Genomic DNA, 20,230 nt, shown 5'->3' with positions numbered 1-20,230 from the left:
AACCAGGGTGCAAGGCCCAGGCCTGCCAGGGAAGTGGGCCAAGGGTGGGCTTCTGCAGATCCCGGATGCTCCTCTGATGCAGTGGCTCCCAAGCTTATGGAGCCCTCAGCCACCCCAGGAGCCCAGACAGGGGTCCCCACTGGCATGGGGGAACCCTCCTACATGCCTCCAGACTATGAAGATGAGTTTCTGCGCTACCTGTGGCATGATTATCTGTACCCTAAGCAGTACGAATGGGTCCTCATCGCAGCCTACGTGGCAGTGTTCCTGGTAGCCCTGGTGGGCAACACTCTGGGTAGGTGCTGGGCCCCTGCCCCTGCCCCTGGACCTGGACCTGCCAGCCAGCCCCACCGCCTGCTGCACAGAGGAGCGTGATGCTGGGGATGGAGGAGATAGGAAGGCAGAGGGGGGCCAGGCTGTGGATGAGCAGAGTTGGGATGGGCATGGCTCTGTTGCTGACCTCATTTCACCCGCCCCTGCAGTCTGCCTGGCTGTGTGGCGGAACCACCACATGAGAACGGTCACCAACTACTTTATCGTCAACCTGTCCCTGGCTGATGTGCTGGTGACAGCCATCTGCCTGCCGGCCAGCCTGCTAGTGGACATCACTGAGTCGTGGCTCTTTGGCCATGCGCTGTGCAAGGTCATCCCCTACCTACAGGTGAGCTCTCCTGCCGCCCGCTGCCTGTATCCAAAAGTCAGCCCTTTGGGAGGGCTCAGCCACACTTGGGCTTGCTTTTCAAACAGCCCCACACACTTACACAGGGATCTTTCCTACTGGCACATCGATGAGCACTCATGTGTGCATACACGTCACAGCACCGAGCGGGGGTGGGGTGGCACACGTGACGCGGTAACACGGACTCAGACACTTGCTGAGCCTGCTTGCTCATCTTAAGGGGGGCAGACTTCAGGGGGCCTAGTGGAAGCTGCCTCCTCCCATCCCTCCAGCTGGCCCAGTGCCTCCCTTCCTCAGGGTGAGCACCAAGATGCCCAAATGGGGTTAGTGGGGGTAGAAGAATGGCTGACCAGAGCTGGCACAACCTTGAACTTCTCCCTGCCTCTCAGAGGGCAGGGGCACCCTTGGAGCCAATGCTGACCCAAGCTACTGGTCCAGACTCATCCCTGTCTCTACCAGGAAGGACTTTCCTCACAGCCTGGTTCAAGGATGACATTTCAGAGTGAGGGAAATGTCTTTCCTAGTTTTCTAAGGTTTTGACTGACTCAGATAGTCTTCAGCATAAAGACAGACCGATAAGGTAATTGCGGGCCTCAATTTCCCCATCTGTAACATAGCACCCTCTTCATGGGGTTGGTGTGAGGATAAGGAGAGAAATGCCTGGCATTTAGCAGTTCTGTGTGCCAGGTCTCTAACTGGACATTTTCCATACATGATTTCTTTTCACCAGAGTTCTGCCAGGTAGATGTTAGGTTCCCATTGTACAGGTAAGGCTCAGAGAGGGTGAGTGCCTTGTGCAAAGTCCTACAGCAGTAAGTGGTGCAGTCAGGATTTGCACCATAGCCAGTTTTCTGGCATCTCTGGGTTGTGACTTCTCCATCCTTGCTCACCCTTCACGTGTCTGATGTTGTGTCTCTGTGGGACAGGCCGTGTCCGTGTCTGTGGCAGTGCTGACTCTCAGCTTCATCGCCCTTGACCGCTGGTATGCCATCTGCCATCCGCTGTTGTTCAAGAGCACAGCCCGGCGTGCCCGTGGTTCCATCCTGGGCATCTGGGCGGTGTCTCTGGCTGTCATGGTGCCCCAGGCTGCTGTCATGGAGTGCAGCAGTGTGCTGCCGGAGCTAGCCAACCGCACCCGGCTCTTCTCTGTCTGTGATGAACGCTGGGCAGGTAATGGTGGGCATCTCTGGGGCATATACCCACAAAGCAGGCAGGCATCTGTTAGGGGCAATCTCCAGATGTGTGGGCATCTGCTAGGAGTCTGTCCCAAGCAGACACTGCCAGATAAGGCAACCCCAGGTTCTGTTCCTGCCATGGTGCCTGCATGGGGCTCAGCCATTCCCAGCCTTGATTGGGCCCTATTGGGGACAGGGTGGCATTGCTAATCAGAGCTGACTGGGGTTCTCAGGCTAGACCTGACCCTTGCATCTCTCAACCCCCCCCCACAGATGACCTGTACCCCAAGATCTACCACAGTTGCTTCTTCATCGTCACCTATCTGGCCCCGCTTGGCTTCATGGCTATGGCCTATTTCCAGATCTTCCGCAAGCTCTGGGGGCGCCAGGTGAGGCCCATGCCACTGAGCAGGAAGGGGCTCCAGTCTAAGGGGGTAGAAGGTCCCCTGCCTTCAGAACACAGCCTGATGGCTGGAACCAGAGTGGCAAGGCCCAGGGGTGTGGGGAACTTGAGGCCCAAGTGCTAGAGGTTACCCTCATACAAGGATGACTGATATCCTTCTAGTGACAGCAGCAACCACTTATTGTTTTGCCCAACCCTCAGCCTCTTCACCACTTAATAGTGAGAAAACTCTGAGACTCAGAGAACATAATGCTGCCCCAGAGCCTCAGCTAGTGAGTAGAAAATCAGAGATGAACAGCGGCTCAACACTGTAATCCTATCTTACTCCAGAGCCAGAGGCCACAGTTTGAGAACAGCCTAGGCAAAAAGTTGTCTAGACGCCATTTCAATCAATCAAAGCTGGGTGTGGTGGCTCACAGATGTCATTCCAGCTATACACGTAAATAGGAGGATCACGGTCCAGGCTAGCTGAGGGCTAAATATGAGAGCCTATTGCAAAAATAACTAGAGCCGAGAAAGCTGCAACCCTGGTGGTGAGCCATGCTCTGAGGCATAGACTCTTCAGTGCTCCCCTCCTGCTCCCCCCACCTCCAGACCTCCCCATAGTCTGACCTGGGCCAGGGGCAGCACAGCTCAACCCATGCTTATTGGAACTGGAGAGCTAAAGAGGTTGGAGCTCAGGGCCTTGTCAAGGGTCCCTTACATCTCTGAGTCTCAGGCGTCTCCTCTATAGCTGAAGACTAAAAATACCTTTCTAGATGCATGTTGTAGGTGCTTTCATGAGGAAAGAGAAAAGACATGCTCACACTGAGGCCAAAGCTTCCTCTTTCTCCTGGATGTCAGGTTCCCTCCTCTTGTGGGGGTTTGTTCCCTCGTCTACCTCCACCCTGCCCTAGGCTCCAGCCTGGGGTGGAGTCAGCAAAAGATAAGGCCTCTCTCATGGAGTGAGACCCACATTGCCATCTGTGTGTGCTGGACAGATCCCTGGCACCACCTCCGCCCTGGTGAGGAACTGGAAGCGGCCCTCAGACCAACTGGAGGCCCAGGAGCAAGGCCTAAGCATAGAGTCTCAGCCCCGGGCCCGCGCCTTCCTGGCCGAAGTGAAGCAGATGAGAGTTCGGAGGAAGACAGCCAAGATGCTCATGGTGGTGCTGCTGGTCTTTGCTCTCTGCTACCTGCCCATCAGTGTCCTTAATGTCCTCAAGAGGTATGGGAATGGGGGTGTGGGAGGGGGAGGAGAGGCGGGGCCGGGGAAGGAGCTGTCCCAGGGTGTGACCTTGGGGCAGGTTTTTTCTCCGCTGTGAGTCTATCTCCTCCATCATTCCATGGGCAGGGCAGTCCTGTGACTGTGAAAACTCGTTCTGCCATCCACTAGGTCAAGTTCAGGGTGAACAAAGTCCCTGCCTTCATAGCGCCTCCCCTCCAATGAGGAAGAAGGAAGATACATTAAAAAAAAAATCAATGCTTGGTGGCAGTCATGGTACTAGGGAAAGATGATAGTGACCATTGTCAGGGATGGGTGGGTTTGATTTTGTTGTTTTAGCTGTATTTTCTCAGTCTGTCTGAGAAGCTGGACATTATAGATGCCTGTAATTCCAGCACTGGAAGGCTGAGGCAGGAGGCCACTCTCTGAGTTGAGCAGAGACTAGGAGGAAGGGAGGGAACCTGCAGGGATCTGGAGAGACAGCACTTTAAGCAGAGGGACACAGCGGATGAGGAGCCAAGAAGGGTCCATGAAAGAACATGGAAAAACAGATGGTATTCATTGCTATCATTTTGCTATGAGGATGGTAGGAAGATGAACTGGGGAAGGGGAGGATCAGATAGCTAGTAATCTGCTCCTAGGCCCCCTCTGGTCATGCTCTCTGTGCCTGAGAACCCCAAACTGTGGTCAAGACCCAGAGGCACAGGTGCCCTAATCCTGACACTCACCTCCTCCTGCATTAGGGTGTTCGGGATGTTCCACCAAGCCCGCGACCGGGAAGCCGTCTATGCCTGCTTCACCTTCTCCCACTGGCTGGTATATGCCAACAGCGCCGCCAACCCCATCATCTACAACTTCCTCAGTGGTGAGCAGGCTGGGGGGTGAGGGCAGCAGGCCCCAAAGCAGGAGTCTCCATCTTGGGATGAGGCGGGGGAAAGGTAGCTGTTCTCTCCTGAGCATTGTGGACCTGCTCTGGGAACACCCACTCATAAGGGAGACTCAGTCCCCAAGAGCCCTGGCCTGAGCGGGAGGCAGTGGCCAGCAGCCAGGTGGAGGTGAGCGGATGCTGCAGGCCAGTGCAGAGGGCAGGACTCGCCTCAGTTGCCTCTACCGGCCCTGCTTGGACAAGCACCGCAGGATCTCCCGCCAGCCTCTTCTTTGGTCAATAGAGGCAAAGTAGTCCATCTTTCCAGAGGGAGCCCATCCTGTGGGAGGGGGATGGGATTCCCTGCCCCAGGGGAGAAGGGCAGCTCACCCGCAGGATAGCCCAGGCTTGAGGAAGGACACTCCCCTGCCCAGCTGGATATAATGGCAGGTGACACCTGGCCCTACTGCCTCTGGCCACAGCCTTCTTAGCCTCCCATGTGGATGCCCAGATGCCCACCCCACTGTGGGTCACTTGTCTCTGCGCTCCTATAGTTCCCACTCTGCTCACCACCTTCCTGTCTCAAGGAGGGTCATGGCCTGGCCTTCAAACTTGTTTTAGTGGAAGTGACTCACAGACTTCCAGTGGGGGCCTGAGCCTCTCAGGAGCCTGGCCAAGTGACTGCTCAAGGTTGGATACAAATTGTCTTTCAGAAAGGGTTAACAGCTCTGAGGGAGCACAGCTCAATAGTATAGTCACATAGCAACTCAAGAATTACCCAACAAAGGCTGCTGCTGATTCCCAGCTCAGAGTAGAGAGGAGATAAGTTTTGCTTGGGTGGCAAGGGCAGGCAGACTTCCTGACGCATGTGCCTTTGTCTAGTTTGCATTTACTGAGTACCTACTTTGTGCTCAGCCCTGTGCCAGGCACCACAGAGGCTGGCAGGCTGATGACACATGCTCAAGGAGAAATCCTGGTCCCCTTACTCTATATGGGCTAGACAAGGTAGAGTGGGATCTGTCCTGTCCCACTACCCTTCTCTTTCAGAGATGGGCTTTGGAATAAGAACCAAGTCCAGTTCTGGTCAGATGGCCAGATCATAGCACAGTGCCTGGCACAGCGTGACTACCACCTGCAAGAGCCCCTGCTGTTACTTTATCCTCACAGGGCAGAGTTGGGCAGAGCCTAGCAACAGAGTGATCCCTGAGCTTCTCCTCCCCTGCACACAAAGGGCAGAGGTGACCTGAGGCTCTGGAGCCAGACACTGCCACATCTTCAGCCAGGCCCTGAGCCAGAGTGCCGTCAAGGAATCAGAACAATTGCATTTCACTTTGGGAATCCGCTCAGGGGCTCTGTCCTTTTCTCCAGCTCTCCCCTTCCCTCCCCACTCATGCACAGCTGGAGCTGTGTGGGTAGCTCTTGGGCTCAAGCTCCTTTCCAGCTGCATCTGTCTCCTTATGGCTGTGTCTTTTGTCTCCCAACCAAGGCAAATTCCGGGAGCAGTTTAAGGCCGCCTTCTCCTGCTGCCTGCCTGGCCCGGGTCCCTGCAGCTCTCTGAAGGCTCCCCGCCCCGGCTCCTCTGCCAGCCACAAGTCCTTGTCCTTGCAGAGCCGGTGCTCCGTCTCCAAAGTGTCTGAGCATGTGGTGCTCACCAGTGTCACCACCGTGCTGCCCTGAGGTGGGTGGGCAGGGAGCTGCCAAGCTTCTCATTGACACAATGGTGGATGCAGGGACAGGCTGGGGCTCCAGGCTTGGCTTTCTGCCCAGGTGACTCGGAGCAAGTTCTTCCCTTCCTGAGCTCATGTCTCCTTAAGCAAGGTTGACATGAGGCTTACGCATGCTCAGGGGAGGGGAAAGCTCTCCATGGACTCATGCTGTGGACAGTTATTGATGTTTTTCTCTTGCGTGGCTATCCTCCACAATAGCACCCACCATCATCATCCTTCTAATGCTTGGCCTTCCTCCTACAGACTCCTCTCCTATCGAGTCATAGGACTTCCCTAGAGTCAGCTCCAAAGGTCCCCATAGGTGTTTCTATTTGGCCCAAGGACCCCCCCCCCACTCCCACAACAGCTGGGGCTGTTCTGATGATGCCTGTGCAAACTAAGTCTAGTCCTTGTCCAGTGAGCCCTAAGCACAGTACAGCCTTGCCGGGTGCTGAGCACACACACCGCAGGCTGGACCTTGTTGACTTTGTGGTGTGATAAAACTCTCCGAGCAGCCGTTCAGCATGGACGCCAGCAGCCTGAAGCAGTTGTAATTAAAAGCCTGGCACAGAATGCTCCCTTTCCTTGTCATTACATAGAATCTGTGCGCCTCAGGTTAGCAGAGGAAGGCTGGAGAAGGCACTGGGTGCTCTTGCCTGCAGCCCTCCTTGCCCCCACCAGACCCTAGATGGATTCAGGATGCAGGCAGCACTGCCTCCTCGGTGCTGCCAAGGCTCTGATGCCAGGAACCTCCATTCTTGCCACACTGTCTGTTCCCTGGCCCCAGGGCCTCGGGAAGGTAAGGGGTAGGGTGGGCAGACAGCAGGTTAACAGCCTGATTTACTGTTTCCCTCACCTTCTTGGAAATCAGGCCTTCATTTATTTTCTATGAACTCACAGCATAAAGAGGAAGCCACACACTTGGCTGGATGTGCTAGGGCTGGCTCCTAGCTGATTATGGGGGCTGCCGAGGCTCTGATCCTCACTGCCAGAACAGGATGGAGCAGTCTGGAGTGCTGCTCCACTAGAGGAGCGGGAGACATGTGGCCAAGGCCAGCACAGCCATGCACCGCGCCAGGTATGCTTACATTGATTAACAGAGCCCTGGGCTTCCCGGAGCTCACCTGTCACAAAGCTGGGGTCAGAGCCCTGGGCCCAGCCTGGCTCTTCCTAGGCCCTTCACTTGTGGAATGTGTGCGCAGCTATGTTATCCACTCTCCAGACTTTCCAGCCCAGCTCTTCCCCAGTGGCCCAAACAACTGTTGCCAGGAGGAATGGGATGCCCACCCACTCTACCTCCACTGGCCTTGGAATCTAAAGCTGTTCCTGAAGGTCACAGGCAGGTCTGGAGGGGCAGTGTGCACAATGAGGCATGAGGACTGGAGCCTACCATGCCTGCAAGTGTCTACCCGAGTCTGGGGCCCTCAGCCTTTCTGGGCACGTAGAGTGACAGAGAAGGGTTTGGAAGCTGGGGGTACAGTCCAGTGGCAGTGACTCAAGCAATAGAACCCTGGGTTCTATTCCCATTGTCATATAAAAAAATAAAATCAAAATGGCTTTCATGAAAAAAAAAAAAAGGCTTTTAGGAGACAAGGTGACCTCCCGAGCTTCTGCAAGAGGCTGTTCCCCCTCTCCCCCACTCCATTGCTGTGGGACCCAGCACCACAGTGGGCAGCAGCTTTGCCTTGAGGGCCTCTGATGAACTGGAGGTGACCAGCACACTAAGGAGACATATGCAAGGAGTACCTCAAAAGCTTGGGGCTACCTGGCTTGGGAGGAAACATGGCAATGTGGTGGCAAGCTCTGCTATCCAGAGGATTGGCATTCAGGAAGGAGGATGTATGCCCTGGGTAGTCTGCCAAAAGAAAACCAAGACCAATGGCTGGCATTTGCAAGAAGGCAGGATTTAGAGTCCACTCCAGGAACATGTTTCTACTAGTGAAAAAATAAGCTACCTGGAAGGTCTAGAGGTTTAATTTTGTCACTGGAGGCTGGTAAGCAGAGGCCAGACTTCTCAGGAGTCCTTGGAGAGGACTTTAGTTCTGAATAGGGCTGGCCAATGGGATCTGGATTCCATCTTATTCTGGAATTTCAGAGCCACAGCAGCACAGAGGAGCTGAAGCGGCTGAGCCTGGCCTGCTTGCAGGGACTCACTGACCTGCAAAACTGTCACAGCCACTCTCCATCCCTAAGCCCATACCCCCATGTTGCCCTCCTGGGGCAGGGAACACTCTTCTGAAGGCCTCTCTACCTCCCAAAGACAAAGGATAATCACACCATCACTGCTGAGAAGGCTCTTTGGAAACTAGGATGTCAAGTGTCTTCAGCTTTTGATTGAAATTCTGTCACTGTGTTACAGATACCCAGTGTAGACTGGGTATCATGTGGATCTCGGGATCCAACTGGAGATACAGATGGCTGGCAGTGCTTAGTAAAATTGGGGGAAGATTCTACTTTGTAAGTGGAGTTTGTCTAGAAGATGAAACTCAGACCTGAGATAATTAACAGGCCATGCTTTGAAAGTTTGAGGTGGCTGCTTCCAGATCAAATGCCAATCTAAAACTTCCATGAGACAAAGTCAGTCACGTTGAGCTGACTCCAGCCATAGAAGTGAACCCAGTAAGACCTCAGCCTTACTTGGATAAGAAGAGCTCCATCCTGGCTGCCACCAAGCTGCTTTCCTGCATACCTATAAATAGAATGAAAGAACGAACAGGTGGCTGAATGGACAGGTATGGAACTAGACATGGCAGAAAACATGGGACTCACAAGTTTCACCTTTTATTGAAGCTTATTGTTTCATTGGACTTTTGGCCCCAAACGAAAAGAACAAATTCTTTAAAAAAAAAAAAAAAAGCATTGGCAGTGGGAAGTCACAACTGTGCCCTGGGGACTACAGCCAAGCGGAACATGGCAGGCAGGCAAGAGTCCAAGCTTTGGAGGGCAGCAGCCTGGTCAAAGATGCCCAGATGGCAGAATGTCTGTGCTCCCTGGGCAGGGAGAGCCCAGGCAACTAGAGGTTAACACATGGGACATTGGGTCTGAGTGAATCCAAGCCACTGGTCCCAGAGGCAAATCTCTCTCATGTTCCATGAGATTCCACTTTGGAGAACTTGGGGTCATCTGACATGATCACCTGGGTGAGGAAGACAGGTATTACTGTAGGAGGCTAATGAATGCTTACCACTGGTGTCAGGGTATAGAGGGGAGAGCTGGAGGCCAGTGTGTGGCTGACACACATACCACCTTCACCGCTGACTGTCAGCTCCTGCCTCTGATGCCAGGCTGTGCCGTTCAGTGCTCAGGACATTCAGCTTCTGGTCCTCCCTTAGGTCAGACTCCTATCTGTGTGGCCACAGGCCACTATTTATGGGCTGATGCAGGACTCCTAACCCTCTCTAGGAACAGTGCTGCATCAAGCAAGGAGGGATCTTTCTAGGAGGAACAGGAAAAGAGGCCCACACGCTTCTCCCACTGTAAGGAACAGAGAAGGCCCTTGGCGTGCTCCACTCAGACAGGGTCAGAGCATCCGAGAAGCTGTCATGGTGACGAAGTCCTCAAAGCTGAGCCGAATGTTGCCCTGGACAGCTGTGTCCTTCTCCCGGAAGGCCTCAGTCAGCACCTGAAGCTGGGTGCACACCTGGATGAAGCGGTCGAGCTGCATGGCAGGATTTGCAGAGCGCGGGCAGTAGCGGGAAACCAGGAGCTGGGTGAACTGGGGGCTTAGGTTGTAGCCCATCTGGGACAGAGCTGGTAAGGCACAGAGCACACACACACAAACCTGCTATGAGCACCTCCTTGGTCCATCCTCAACAGCACAGCAGACCAGGGGACTCAGGGATCAGCACAAAAGCACAACAGGTGCTCTGTCTAGATGCTCCCCTGAGCTGGTAGACCCTCCCTCCGTTCCCAAGTCTCCACTGTTCAGTTAGTTAGGGTTCATGGGGTCCCAGACAAAATAGCAGTTCACTTGTGATCATCTCTGATCCATGTAAGGCATAGAAGGAAGCCCAAGTTCCCACCTCACTGTGCCTACAGCAGACCCCGGAGGCAGCAGCGCAGCACATGGGCCATAGTCTGGCCCACAAGTCTGGCAAACTGTGTAGTCTGACTACCCTTCCATCTCACTACTGCTAAAATAGGGGTGAAATGCACCTTGTACATCTAGTAAGGATTAAAGATGATCACCCACATACTTACCACAGTATCTGGCACTGTGTTTGTTGTTTTGTTTTTGAGGCAGGGTCTCCCTATTTAGCCTGAGCTGGCCTTGAACTTGGGATCTTCCTGCCTCAGCCTGTGTGCTGCAACTACAGATATGTGTCACAATGCCTGGCTCACCAAGTATTTCTTTTAATAAAATCATCTTCTCTCCACATGAGCCTACAGACCCTACAGTCCTAGGCCTACAGCCCACCCCCCCATACCCCCAAATGAGATGTTTCCTGCTTCCTGCCTTCTTCTCTACATAATTTATCTGTAGGCTAAAATCTCAGCAAATCTCCATTTGCTCTGTGGGCATGTCGGCAATACATATACTAAGTCTGCTTTCTCATCTGTAAAATGGAGACCGTAAGACATTCTTCACCAAATAATGAGAAATAATAAACAGGATCTAGTATATGAGAAAACTGGATCATGTAAACCTACTAAAATGCTTACTACACTGCCTGGGACACAGCAAGAATTCATTGAGTTTTTTTTTTTTTTTTTCCTGTTGTTGTTTTGTGCTAGACCTGATGCTCAAACTCAGGGCCTGGGTGCTGTCCCTAAGCGTTTGTGTTCAAGGCTGCCGTTCCACCACTTAAGCCACAGCTCCACTTCCAGCTTTTTGCTGGCTAATTGGAGATAGGAGTTACAGACTTTCCTGCCCAAGCAGGATCTTCATATCTCAGCCTTCAGAGTAGCTAGGATTAAAGGCATAGCCACGGGAGCCCAGCTCAATGCTATACTACCTCACCAATACCTAATACAGAGGTCAGAAAGATAGTGATCACTACTGTCCTCCTCTTCCCTCCCACCACGCACAGATGTGGTGGTTTCACTCCCGCCCACAGGCCTCCCTAGTCTTGACTGAAATCCATGGCTAGGGCAAAGGATTAGGCATTCTTGTGACCTTTCCTTTTAGGTTCAGAAACTCCCACTGGTTCTCACAATCTCTTTAGCCACTGTCCTGTTACCTACCAGCCCAAGCCCAGGTCCCAGGCTCTGGCATGATAGAGTCAGACAGGAGAGAAAGCGGGAGCTGGGCCTCAGGTCATGTTACCTAACTACAATCAGAGTTGAGAAGACACTGCCTTCCAGCAGAGGTGGCTAAGTTACCATTCCAAGACCCTGGGCAGGGCCCTTCCCATCCTACCCGGTGGAAATCAAGAAAAGAGCCACACACAGGCACATCTCCCCAGTGCACTGGGGTGCTGCGTTTCCATCCCTAATGCTTCCCACCAGCTGGGGATGCTCCTCGCAGCTGAGAAGTCCTGTCACTAGGGAGGCCAGCCCTGATCCTTGCCCTGGATTTTGTTCAGCGGCCCTGCCTGCTCACAGAGGGACGTTACAAGTGAGTCTTCACAAGGACAGCACTTGTGACACATGGACATTTGGCAGTGAGACTGTCTTCTGTCTTAGGAGAGGAGAAGCTAGCCATGTCCTGTCCATTGCAGCCCTCACCTTGCTGTAGCTCTGTGTAGCTGATAGAGCCAGAATGGTCCCGGTCATACTGCTGGAAGAGGTTCTTCCACTGCTGGATGAACTTCCACAGCGCGGAGAAACCATAGACATCAATGCGTCCAGACTTCGTCTTGTCAAACATGTCTGAGTGGGAGGAGGGAAGGAAGACTTCAGGACTGAGGCCTCCTCCCCCCCCCCCCCCTGCCCCAGGCAGGAGCAGTAGACTCCACAGAACCACAAGCCTGAGGCCCAGACACCTGCACCTGAGACACTGGACTCAAACCCAATACCTGCCCTCCTAGGCCTCCTCTATCCAGAACTGTATCTTTTCTACAGGTTTGAATCCACATTGACCCCTCCCTGCAGTTTCCTTCCATGGGAGGGAGTCCCTATCTGCAGAATGGGAAACTGAGCTAGCCTGTAACCCAACTGTCTGGAACTTGAGAAAGATCCAGTCTAGGGGAGATCTCTCCCCTGGGTTGGAACTCAGCCTCCTCCTGGAAATACTCGCTGGCCCAAGGAATTCTTCTCAGACTGGCCACCTGGCTACCTACTGTCAACTATCTGATGGCTCTTCCCTAAACCAACCTATGGGGCAGGGCTAGGACTCACTAATCATCATGAGGCAGGTCTCATCATTGAATGAGGACCAGTTGGAGTTGACCAGGGCCTGCTTCAGCTCCTTGATGGAGATGTAGCCACTGTGATCAGCATCCACAGACTGGAACCAGGAGTAGGCCTCAGGATCCACGTTGGGAGGGATACCACCTGCAGGAAGGAACATGAGCCAAACAGTCAGGCCCAGGACTCAAGGCCAATTCACAGAAAAGCCAAGGAGAGGCAGCTCTAGTGCCTCCCTCGCTGTAGGCGGCCCTATCCACATAGCCCCACAGATCCACCTCCTCCATCCTCCATCTCACTCTGGTCTAAGTGGCGGCTGGAAGATTCTCAGGTTTGCAGCTACTTTCTACTCCATGAGTCCTGCTGGCTTTTCTGTATAATGTCCTAGTCACTTATCTATTTGACTCTGTATTTCCTATCCCTGTTCAGCACAACAAGAATTCTTTGGAAAAGGTGGCCTGACAGATGGGGTGGTAAATCAAAGTGGAAAAGCAAAGATGTCTCTTAGGAGCCACGGAGTTAACTTTCTCCATCACACAACAATCAGAAAAGGAGGACAACCTGACTGCGGATGTAGCATGACCTGCTTAGATGAGAAATCCAGGTGCATCTCATCTACCTCAAAAACAGAAGTCCCAGACCCGGTGCTTCTACTGCAGCAAACATGTGCTGTGTGCTTTATGCAGAGGAGCTACAGCTTTGGAACCAAAAGCAGACCTGGATTTAAATCCTGTGTCTGAACCTTAGTAGTATGTGTGACTTTATATAAAATGTGTAATGTTTTCTTTTTTTTTGGTTGGTCATGGGACTTGAACTCTGGGCCTGGGTGCTGTCCCTCAGCTCTTCAGCTCAAGGCGAGCGCTCTACCACTTGAGCTACAGTGCCACTTCCGGTTTTCTGGTGGTTTATTGGAGATAGGAGTCTCACGATCTTTCCTGCCCGGGCTGGCTTTGAACTGCGATCCTCAGATCTCAGCGTGAGCCACCAGCGCCCGGCTAAAATGTGTAATGTTTTCTAAGAGGTATCCACTTCCCAGGATAGTGTGATGTTTACACGAGAGAACAGAAAAATAAGGTTCCTAGCAAAGGCTGCAAAGAATGTAGTTGCAGATATCTTCAGAGTGGAAGAAATACTTCAACTGGGTCTGCAAGGGAGCAAGTAGCATACAGTGGCACAGGTGCAGGGTGTGTTCAGGGTTTTAGGTGAGTGGCGTAGAAGGGGTGACAGCAGGTAGAGAAGCTAGAAAGGCCCTTTAAGAGCTTTCTGCCGGCAGAGGGTATCTCTGCCAAATGTATCTTCCAGAAAGGTGGTTCTCAAACCCTGGCTGTGGGGCCGCCCTGGGACCCCAGTGTAGGTACTGTGCGTAGCATACTACATGCAAAGGTGGCCAAGTGAGAGGAGTAGAGAGCAGCTGGGCACGTAAGGCAGGCCCCTCCTCTCCCCCTCTATCTCTTCCTCTCCCCTCCAGCCCCAGAGATTATAGCTAGCCTCAGGCCCTGGAGGGATAAGCCTCAGAGTCAGTGACCTCCTGTGGGCTTCTAGACAAGATTTTAAGGGATATGGAAACCCACTAGAGAGCTGCTGAGTTGAAAGCAAATGGCCAGATGCTCTGGGCTCTGAGGAGATAAATGTCACCTGGCTGGCAGTGCTCAGAACCCCCAAGGTTTGAGCATTTCCCCAGGGCCACCTGCCTGGGTACATACTGTCAGCAAGGTACTCCCAGGAGGCCTTTCACATGCACCAAAATGGGATTCTTTGCTGGTGGCTGAATCTCCTGGGAAAGAGCTGCTTGAAATGAGGTGTTTTCTTTTTTGTTGTTTTTTGTTGGGGGGAGAAGGGGGAAGGAGGGGGGGCCTCACACTGGCATCTACTTTCCCTGACTATTTGAGACTGCCCAGAAATACTCACTGACGCTGAAGCCCCCACCAAGGTTCTCTGCTGCTATTGAATCTTCAGGTCCTTGCCCTGCCTCTGTCCTAAAAGGAATCCTTAAGTTGTTCTGTTTTTCCTCTCTTCCATCTCATCCTCCCGCCTGCCTCAGCATCCTTCATAGCTATCATATTAAATAATAAATACTTCTCTGCTGAGAACGCCCTAGGACAAATCCTCGCAGAATATTATTTATTAAGCTCAGATGCTATGCCCAGTTCTTATCTGTACCCTTTCATTTGATCCTTATCAACAGCCCTGTGAGGTAATGCCACTGTCCCATTTTACAGATGGTGACACTGAGGCTTAAAGAAGAGGCTTGGTCAGGTAGTAAGTGGCCTGATTTCAAAAGTCAACCTTGCTGGGTGCCAGTAGCTCAGGAGGCTGAGATCTGAGGATCACAGTTGGAAGCCAGCTCAGGCAGTGACTCTTATCTCCAATTAATCACAGAAAAAGTTGGAAGTGGTACTGTGGCTTAAGTGGTATAGCATTAGTCTTGAGCAAAAGGAGTTCAAGGATAGGACCCATGCCCAGAGTTCAAGCCCCAGGACCAGAAAAAAAAAAAAAAGAAAGAAATCAATGTTTCATACCTATACCATTTTGCCTTTCTATAAATGGAAGTCAGTCTCTCTCATACATGAATGGGGTCTGTCCTCACAGACTACATTATCCAAGCACTGTATACTGTCTGGCCACTTAGAGTTCCTTACTCATTCCCATCCTATTAACATCAAGCTTGGTGAAGGGGATTTGCTTTGATCAAAAGAATGTGAGGGGGCTGGGAAGGTGGCTCAGTGGTAGAGCGCTTGCTTTGCATGCAAGAGGCCCTGGGTTTGATTCCTCAGCACCACATAAGCAGAAAAAGCCAGAAGTGGCGCTGTGGCTCAAGTGGTAAGAGCTCTAGCCTTGAGCTGAAGAGCTGAGGGACAGTGCCTAGGCCCAGAGTTCAGGCCCCATGACTGACCTAAAGAAAAAAAAAAGAAAACAACGAATGTGTAGGGCTGGGAATGTGGCTTAGTGGTAGAGTGCTTGCCTAGCATTGATGAAGCCCTGGGTTCCATTCCTCAGTACCACATAAACAGAAAAAGCCAGATGTGGTGCTGTGGCTCAAGTGGTAAGAGTGCTAGCATTGAGCAAAAAGAAGCTCAGGGACAGTGCCCAGGCCCTGAGTTCAAGCCCTAGGACTGGCAAAAATAAATAAAAATAAAAAAGAATGTGAGTAGAAAAGACAAATGACACTTCAGAGTCCAAGATTTTATTATTTTTATTTATTTTTTTTTTATTTTTTGGGGGTCTGGTCGTGGGGCCTGAACTCAGGACCTGGGTGCTGTCCCTCAGCTCTTCAGCTCAAGGCTAGCGCTCTACCACTTGAGCCACAGCGCCACTTCCGGCTTTTTTCTTTTTGCTTATGTGGTGCTGAGGAATCGAACCCAGGGCCTCATGCATGCAAGGCAAGCACTCTACCACTGAGCCACCTTCCCAGCCCCCCAGAGTCCAAGATTTTAGAGGTAGATTGAAGGCATTGCTCTTTTCTGTGCCACAAGGACAATATAATTCAAACATGAGATGTTCCTTCAGCCTAGATCTCAGAATGAAGACAGACATGGAGCAGACACTCTGCTACCAACCTGTGGCTGCTGACACCTAAGCAGAATAAAGCAATGAACAGAAATGCCTGCCAGAAGATAGGAGGTCGGAAGGTGTTACAACAGCAAAGTTAGCTGGCACAGGCTGAGGGGGTGCCCTGAATACCCACAGGAAAGACAAGGACAGACTGTGAACAATTCAGAACCAGGTCAGAGGTACCTAGGGCCCAAGATCCTACTTACCTTGTCCATAAGGCCCAGGCTGCTGGGGACCATAGGAACTTGGAGCGCCATAGGGGCCCCCTGGGGCTGCACCGCCATATGGTCCTCCTGGAGTTCCAGAGGGAAGCCCCCCAGCATTGGGGTGTCCATAGGGCCCCCCACCAGCTGGTGGCCCATAAGGCCCTCCAGGGGCAGGACCTCCATAACCACCACCAGGGGGGATCCCGCTGCCATACTGCCCTCCGCCGTGGGGAGGTCCAGGGTAGTAGCTACCCGGAGGGGCTCCGGGCGCCTGTCCTGGAGCTCCTGGGCAGCCCTGCAGGAAGAAAAGATACCAGTTAGGATGAAGAGGATAGAACCTAGCACAGCACAGCGCCTTGCCACTGCCATTTTCTCAGCTTGACACCATGGGTCTGAAGAGTAAGCCAAGATTCCCAGGAAGGTCCCACCAGCACAGCTCGGAGTCAAAGGCCTCCACGAGGGCTTATCAAGTCAACTCTGCTACTTTACATCCAGCGTTCAGTGTAAACTGATGTGTGTGGAACCAGATGGCATCCCAAATGCTCGCCTGGAGGCACCCATCTCCACCTGCAGGATTCTCAGCACACAGGCCTGACCTCAAACAGTGATGGCAATGAGTTCACAGCATGGACCCCTCCATGTGTGCTTTATACCCCAGACCACTACTGACTCTGCAGCAAGCAGGGAGACCCGAGTCCCCAGGCAGTAGATTTAATGGCAAAAAACCAGTTCAGTTCAGGCTCTGCCACTTACTGACTGGATTGTTACTCACTAAGCCTCAGGGTCTTGGGCTGCAAAATGGGAACAATAATGCTGGTTACCTCAGGCTGCCAAGGGGACGAAAGGAAGTGCTCTGACACAGGGGAGGAAACTCAAGTCCAGACTAGTCACAGAGACTGTCAGGGACGGGCAGGTCTAGAATCCAGGTTTCCCAGAGGGAGATGGTAGATTTCAGCATACATTGGGATAGTCCCTCTCTTCTTCACCTCTGCACACCTGTAGCTAGGGACTCCTGAGGATCAGTGTTCTACTGTATGTCCCTAAACAGACAGTACAGGCCTGGCAGAGCCCAAGCTCTGCTCATCTGCAGAGCTCAAGGGCACAGAGAGCATCTGGGCCAGCTCTGAGGATAGTGCAGGTTCTACACATGCTGCACGTCAGCTTGTAGATGCCCCAGTGGCTCAGCACTGAGAGTCCAGGCTTTCTTGCGATGATGTCTGGCAACTTCTGAGAGAGCTACCCTCAAGGCTAAGGCCATACTTCCCAAGGAAGGAGGCGTCTTGAAGTTCAGGAGGCTGGCCCTGCCACCTCCCCACTTAGCATCACGGGAGTCTTTCTCCCCATAAGTGCCAACAGCTAGTGGCAAGACTTTCACCAGCCCCTAAGTCACCACAGATCTTGATTAAAAAGTGTTCTCTCCAGCTGGCTTCATGACTGGGCCAGTGACTTATCTCTGGGCCTCCTGTCCTCCTTTTGTTTTTTGGCCTGTCCTGTGGCTTGAACGCAGGAGCCTCTTTGTGCTTAGGCTAGCACTCTATCACTTGGGCCACTGAGCCCCTTCCAGCTTTTGTTGAGTAGTTTATTGGAGATAAGAGTCTCATGGACTTTTCCGCTCAGGCTGGCTTCAAACCACAATCCTTAGATCTCAGCCTCCTGAGTAGCTAGGATCACAGGCTTGAGTCTGCTTTTTTTTTTTAATTGTGAAAATATGGTACAGAAGGGTTGCAATTATATGCACAAGGTAATGAGTACATTTCTTATCAAGCATTGTTGCCTCCTCCCCTTTGTTTCCCCTTCCCATCCCATCCCTACCCACCCCCCTGCCCAGGCTGCTTCTTTATAAATAAAACAGAGTAATCCTTTCCTCATTAGATTATGAAATAAATGTGGGCAAACTTTGTTATTCTCATTTTTATCTGAAGAATACTTTGGTAAAAATAAGAAAAATACAACTGATAAAGGAAGTTGCTTCAGAGCCCTGACCATGCGGGGGGGCCCCCAGCCTTGCTGAATTCTGATAAGACTTGGAAAAACTCGAAAGAATTCAAAGAGAGCTTGGGAAACACCAGCAGAAGAGAAACAGCTCTCACAACAATGCCCACCACGAAGTGAATGATCACCCAAGCACTGCTGCATTGCTTTTATTATATGAACCATTACTGTCAGCAGAGTCCTGGGTCTATAAACCCTGTGAGACATTCTGGAGCAGCTCAGCACAGAGGCACCGGGCACTCTGTCACACCCACACCTAAGGGACAGCACAAGAAACAGGTGTGGATCAGGACACACAAGCCACTTACCCCAGGATGGCCAAGGAAAGGGGAAAACCGAGAAAGGTTTCCCCAAGAAAGTGATCTTGGGCTAGAAGAATCATCGAGATTCTCAAGGGAGTTGGAGAGATGTGATAGGAGGTTGCCCAGCCTGAAGGCCAGTCATATAACTAGGCCTCCCATTTTGCAGATGGAGAAACTAAGTCTGGGAGAGGGGAAGGGATTTTCCCAAGCCATTTTGTGAGTAAAGGCAGAGGCAGGGCCAGGCTGCTCCCCAAACTAGCCTACACTCAATGATTCCCAATGCCTCCTGCTGTAGGTCCTTCCCTAAGCACCAGAGAACAGGATTGCAGGTACCATGGAAGAGGGAGGTGGGCAGGGACTCTGTGGAGTTTGGGCCCCTCCAAAGTACAGGCTGGACAGCAAGCCATGAAATATCTGCTCCATGCTAAAGCTGTATGAGCAATGTTAAAGCTTTACCTGGCCAGGGCACCTGAGCATAGCGCTCCCACCTGGGAACAACAGCCAAGACAACAAAGCACTCGGTCTTCTCGCCCTCCCAGCTAGCCTAGTGCAGGGGTCTGTGGAGCAGGGGCAGTCTGGCAGCATCAACACCCTTGCCTTTTTGCTCCATGATAAATCTCACATGTAGTTTATAAATACAAACACTCCCTGAAGAATCTCACTAACACTCCCTTAATAGGAAAAGGGAAGAGGTTAGTAAGTCTATTTCTCGGATGAAGAAACTGAGGCACAGAGCTGTTAAATGACTTAATCCAGCAGGCATTTATAGAGCAACACAGACTTAAGGGCACAAAACCAAATGGAATCCTGCCCTGGAAGGTCCTCAGATAACTATGATACAATGTGATCCAGTACCTGCAGAAAACTATCATGCTGCCAAGGAAGCATAGCAAAGAAATGGGTTCTATTTGCTGTACAAATAAACAAATAACCTATAAAAAGTATATGAAGTAAGTCTAGGAAGGAATCCCAGGAGAGGCAAAAGTGGCACTGGAGTTGATCCTTGGAACCATGGCAGGAATACAGTGTGAACCCAGAAAAATGAGTTCTTCATAGCCTCATGACCAAGCACTCTGCCTTTCAGTTGCCAAGTGGGTACTTTCCTCTGCTCAGTGTCTCCTCCACCCAACAATAAGGTCACTGAGTCTCATTCATCATGGTCCCCAGGACTCAATATGGCTTAGGGAATTCCAGTGGTGGTGTGGAGGATGAGCTGGTGGGGGAGGCAGCAGCCCAGGTGCTCGGCAGGCAGAACATGAACTAGACAACACAGCCCAGGATGGGGAGAACAGGAGGGATTCTGAAGCTATTTCAGAGACAGACTAGACATGACTTGACAACTAATTCGATTAGGAAAGAAGTGGAGGGGGAGCAAATGACTCAGGTTTCTAGCTTGCACAAGATGAGGGACGTACAGCAAGTGAGGCAGACTCTAGGCCGGGGCATCACTGAGCTGCTAGTAACGGTCTAAGCCAGAAACGTAAAGCAGAGTCCCTGTCTCTACATGCTTCCATACTACGCCATGCTGCCAACCCTTTCCAGAGTTTTTCCAAGAGCACTTCATATCAACAAACATAAGACTGAGATGGAGGAAACCAAAAGACAGGAAGTTCAGTAACCACAGTTTCTAAAGCAAGAAAAACTACCTCTAAGTCTTTAGCTGCCTGAAGAGATATTTGATGTTATTGCTTCCAGCTCAACCATTTTTCACCAATCTTCCACTCTAAGAAATAAAGAATATCATCTCCATGGGCTGAGAAGGTGGCTCAGTGATAGAGCCACCTGAGGCCCTGCATGCATGAGGCCCCACCACATAAACAGAAAAAGCCGGAAGTGGCGCTGTGGCTCAAGTGGTAGA

The 20,230-nt window shown here is 51.9% G+C and overlaps 2 protein-coding genes across 2 annotated transcripts in view; one reads left to right on the top strand and one right to left on the bottom strand.

The window, feature by feature from the left end:
- Window positions 1-6,121, top strand: Hcrtr1 (hypocretin (orexin) receptor 1). The gene is made up of 7 exons (XM_013020558.1): window positions 1-295; window positions 483-661; window positions 1,606-1,849; window positions 2,128-2,243; window positions 3,238-3,464; window positions 4,205-4,326; window positions 5,813-6,121. The coding sequence occupies exons 1-7, from the start codon at window positions 97-99 to the stop codon at window positions 6,001-6,003; spliced, it is 1,278 nt and encodes a 425-aa protein (XP_012876012.1). The 5' UTR covers window positions 1-96; the 3' UTR covers window positions 6,004-6,121.
- A 2,676-nt stretch (window positions 6,122-8,797) lies between these two features.
- Pef1 (penta-EF-hand domain containing 1) overlaps window positions 8,798-20,230 on the bottom strand; it is a 17,158-nt gene continuing 5,725 nt past the window's right edge. Inside the window, exons 2-5 of the mRNA XM_013020655.1 lie at window positions 16,079-16,373; window positions 12,312-12,467; window positions 11,700-11,843; window positions 8,798-9,782 (exon numbers count right to left, since the gene is read on the bottom strand). Of these exons, the coding sequence (XP_012876109.1) occupies window positions 9,553-9,782; window positions 11,700-11,843; window positions 12,312-12,467; window positions 16,079-16,373 (825 nt within the window). The 3' untranslated portion in view covers window positions 8,798-9,552. The remainder of the gene's footprint in view (window positions 9,783-11,699; window positions 11,844-12,311; window positions 12,468-16,078; window positions 16,374-20,230) is intronic.

This window comes from Dipodomys ordii, unplaced genomic scaffold, assembly GCF_000151885.1.
Source record: "Dipodomys ordii isolate 6190 unplaced genomic scaffold, Dord_2.0 Scaffold51, whole genome shotgun sequence".
Classification (NCBI taxonomy): domain Eukaryota; kingdom Metazoa; phylum Chordata; class Mammalia; order Rodentia; family Heteromyidae; genus Dipodomys; species Dipodomys ordii.
The sequence above is the reverse complement of the archived record's forward strand: the minus strand, read 5'-3'. Positions and strand labels throughout refer to the sequence as shown.

What these genes read in the sequence shown, in the direction of transcription:
- Hcrtr1 (XM_013020558.1), top strand. Translation starts at nt 97, where the DNA reads ATGGAGCCCTCAGCCACCCCAGGAGCCCAGACAGGGGTCCCCACTGGC. An exon ending in AGGTCATCCCCTACCTACAG is followed by an intron (nt 662 to 1,605) that starts GTGAGCTCTCCT and finishes TCTGTGGGACAG; the next exon opens with GCCGTGTCCGTGTCTGTGGC. An exon ending in GTCCTTAATGTCCTCAAGAG is followed by an intron (nt 3,465 to 4,204) that starts GTATGGGAATGG and finishes CTCCTGCATTAG; the next exon opens with GGTGTTCGGGATGTTCCACC.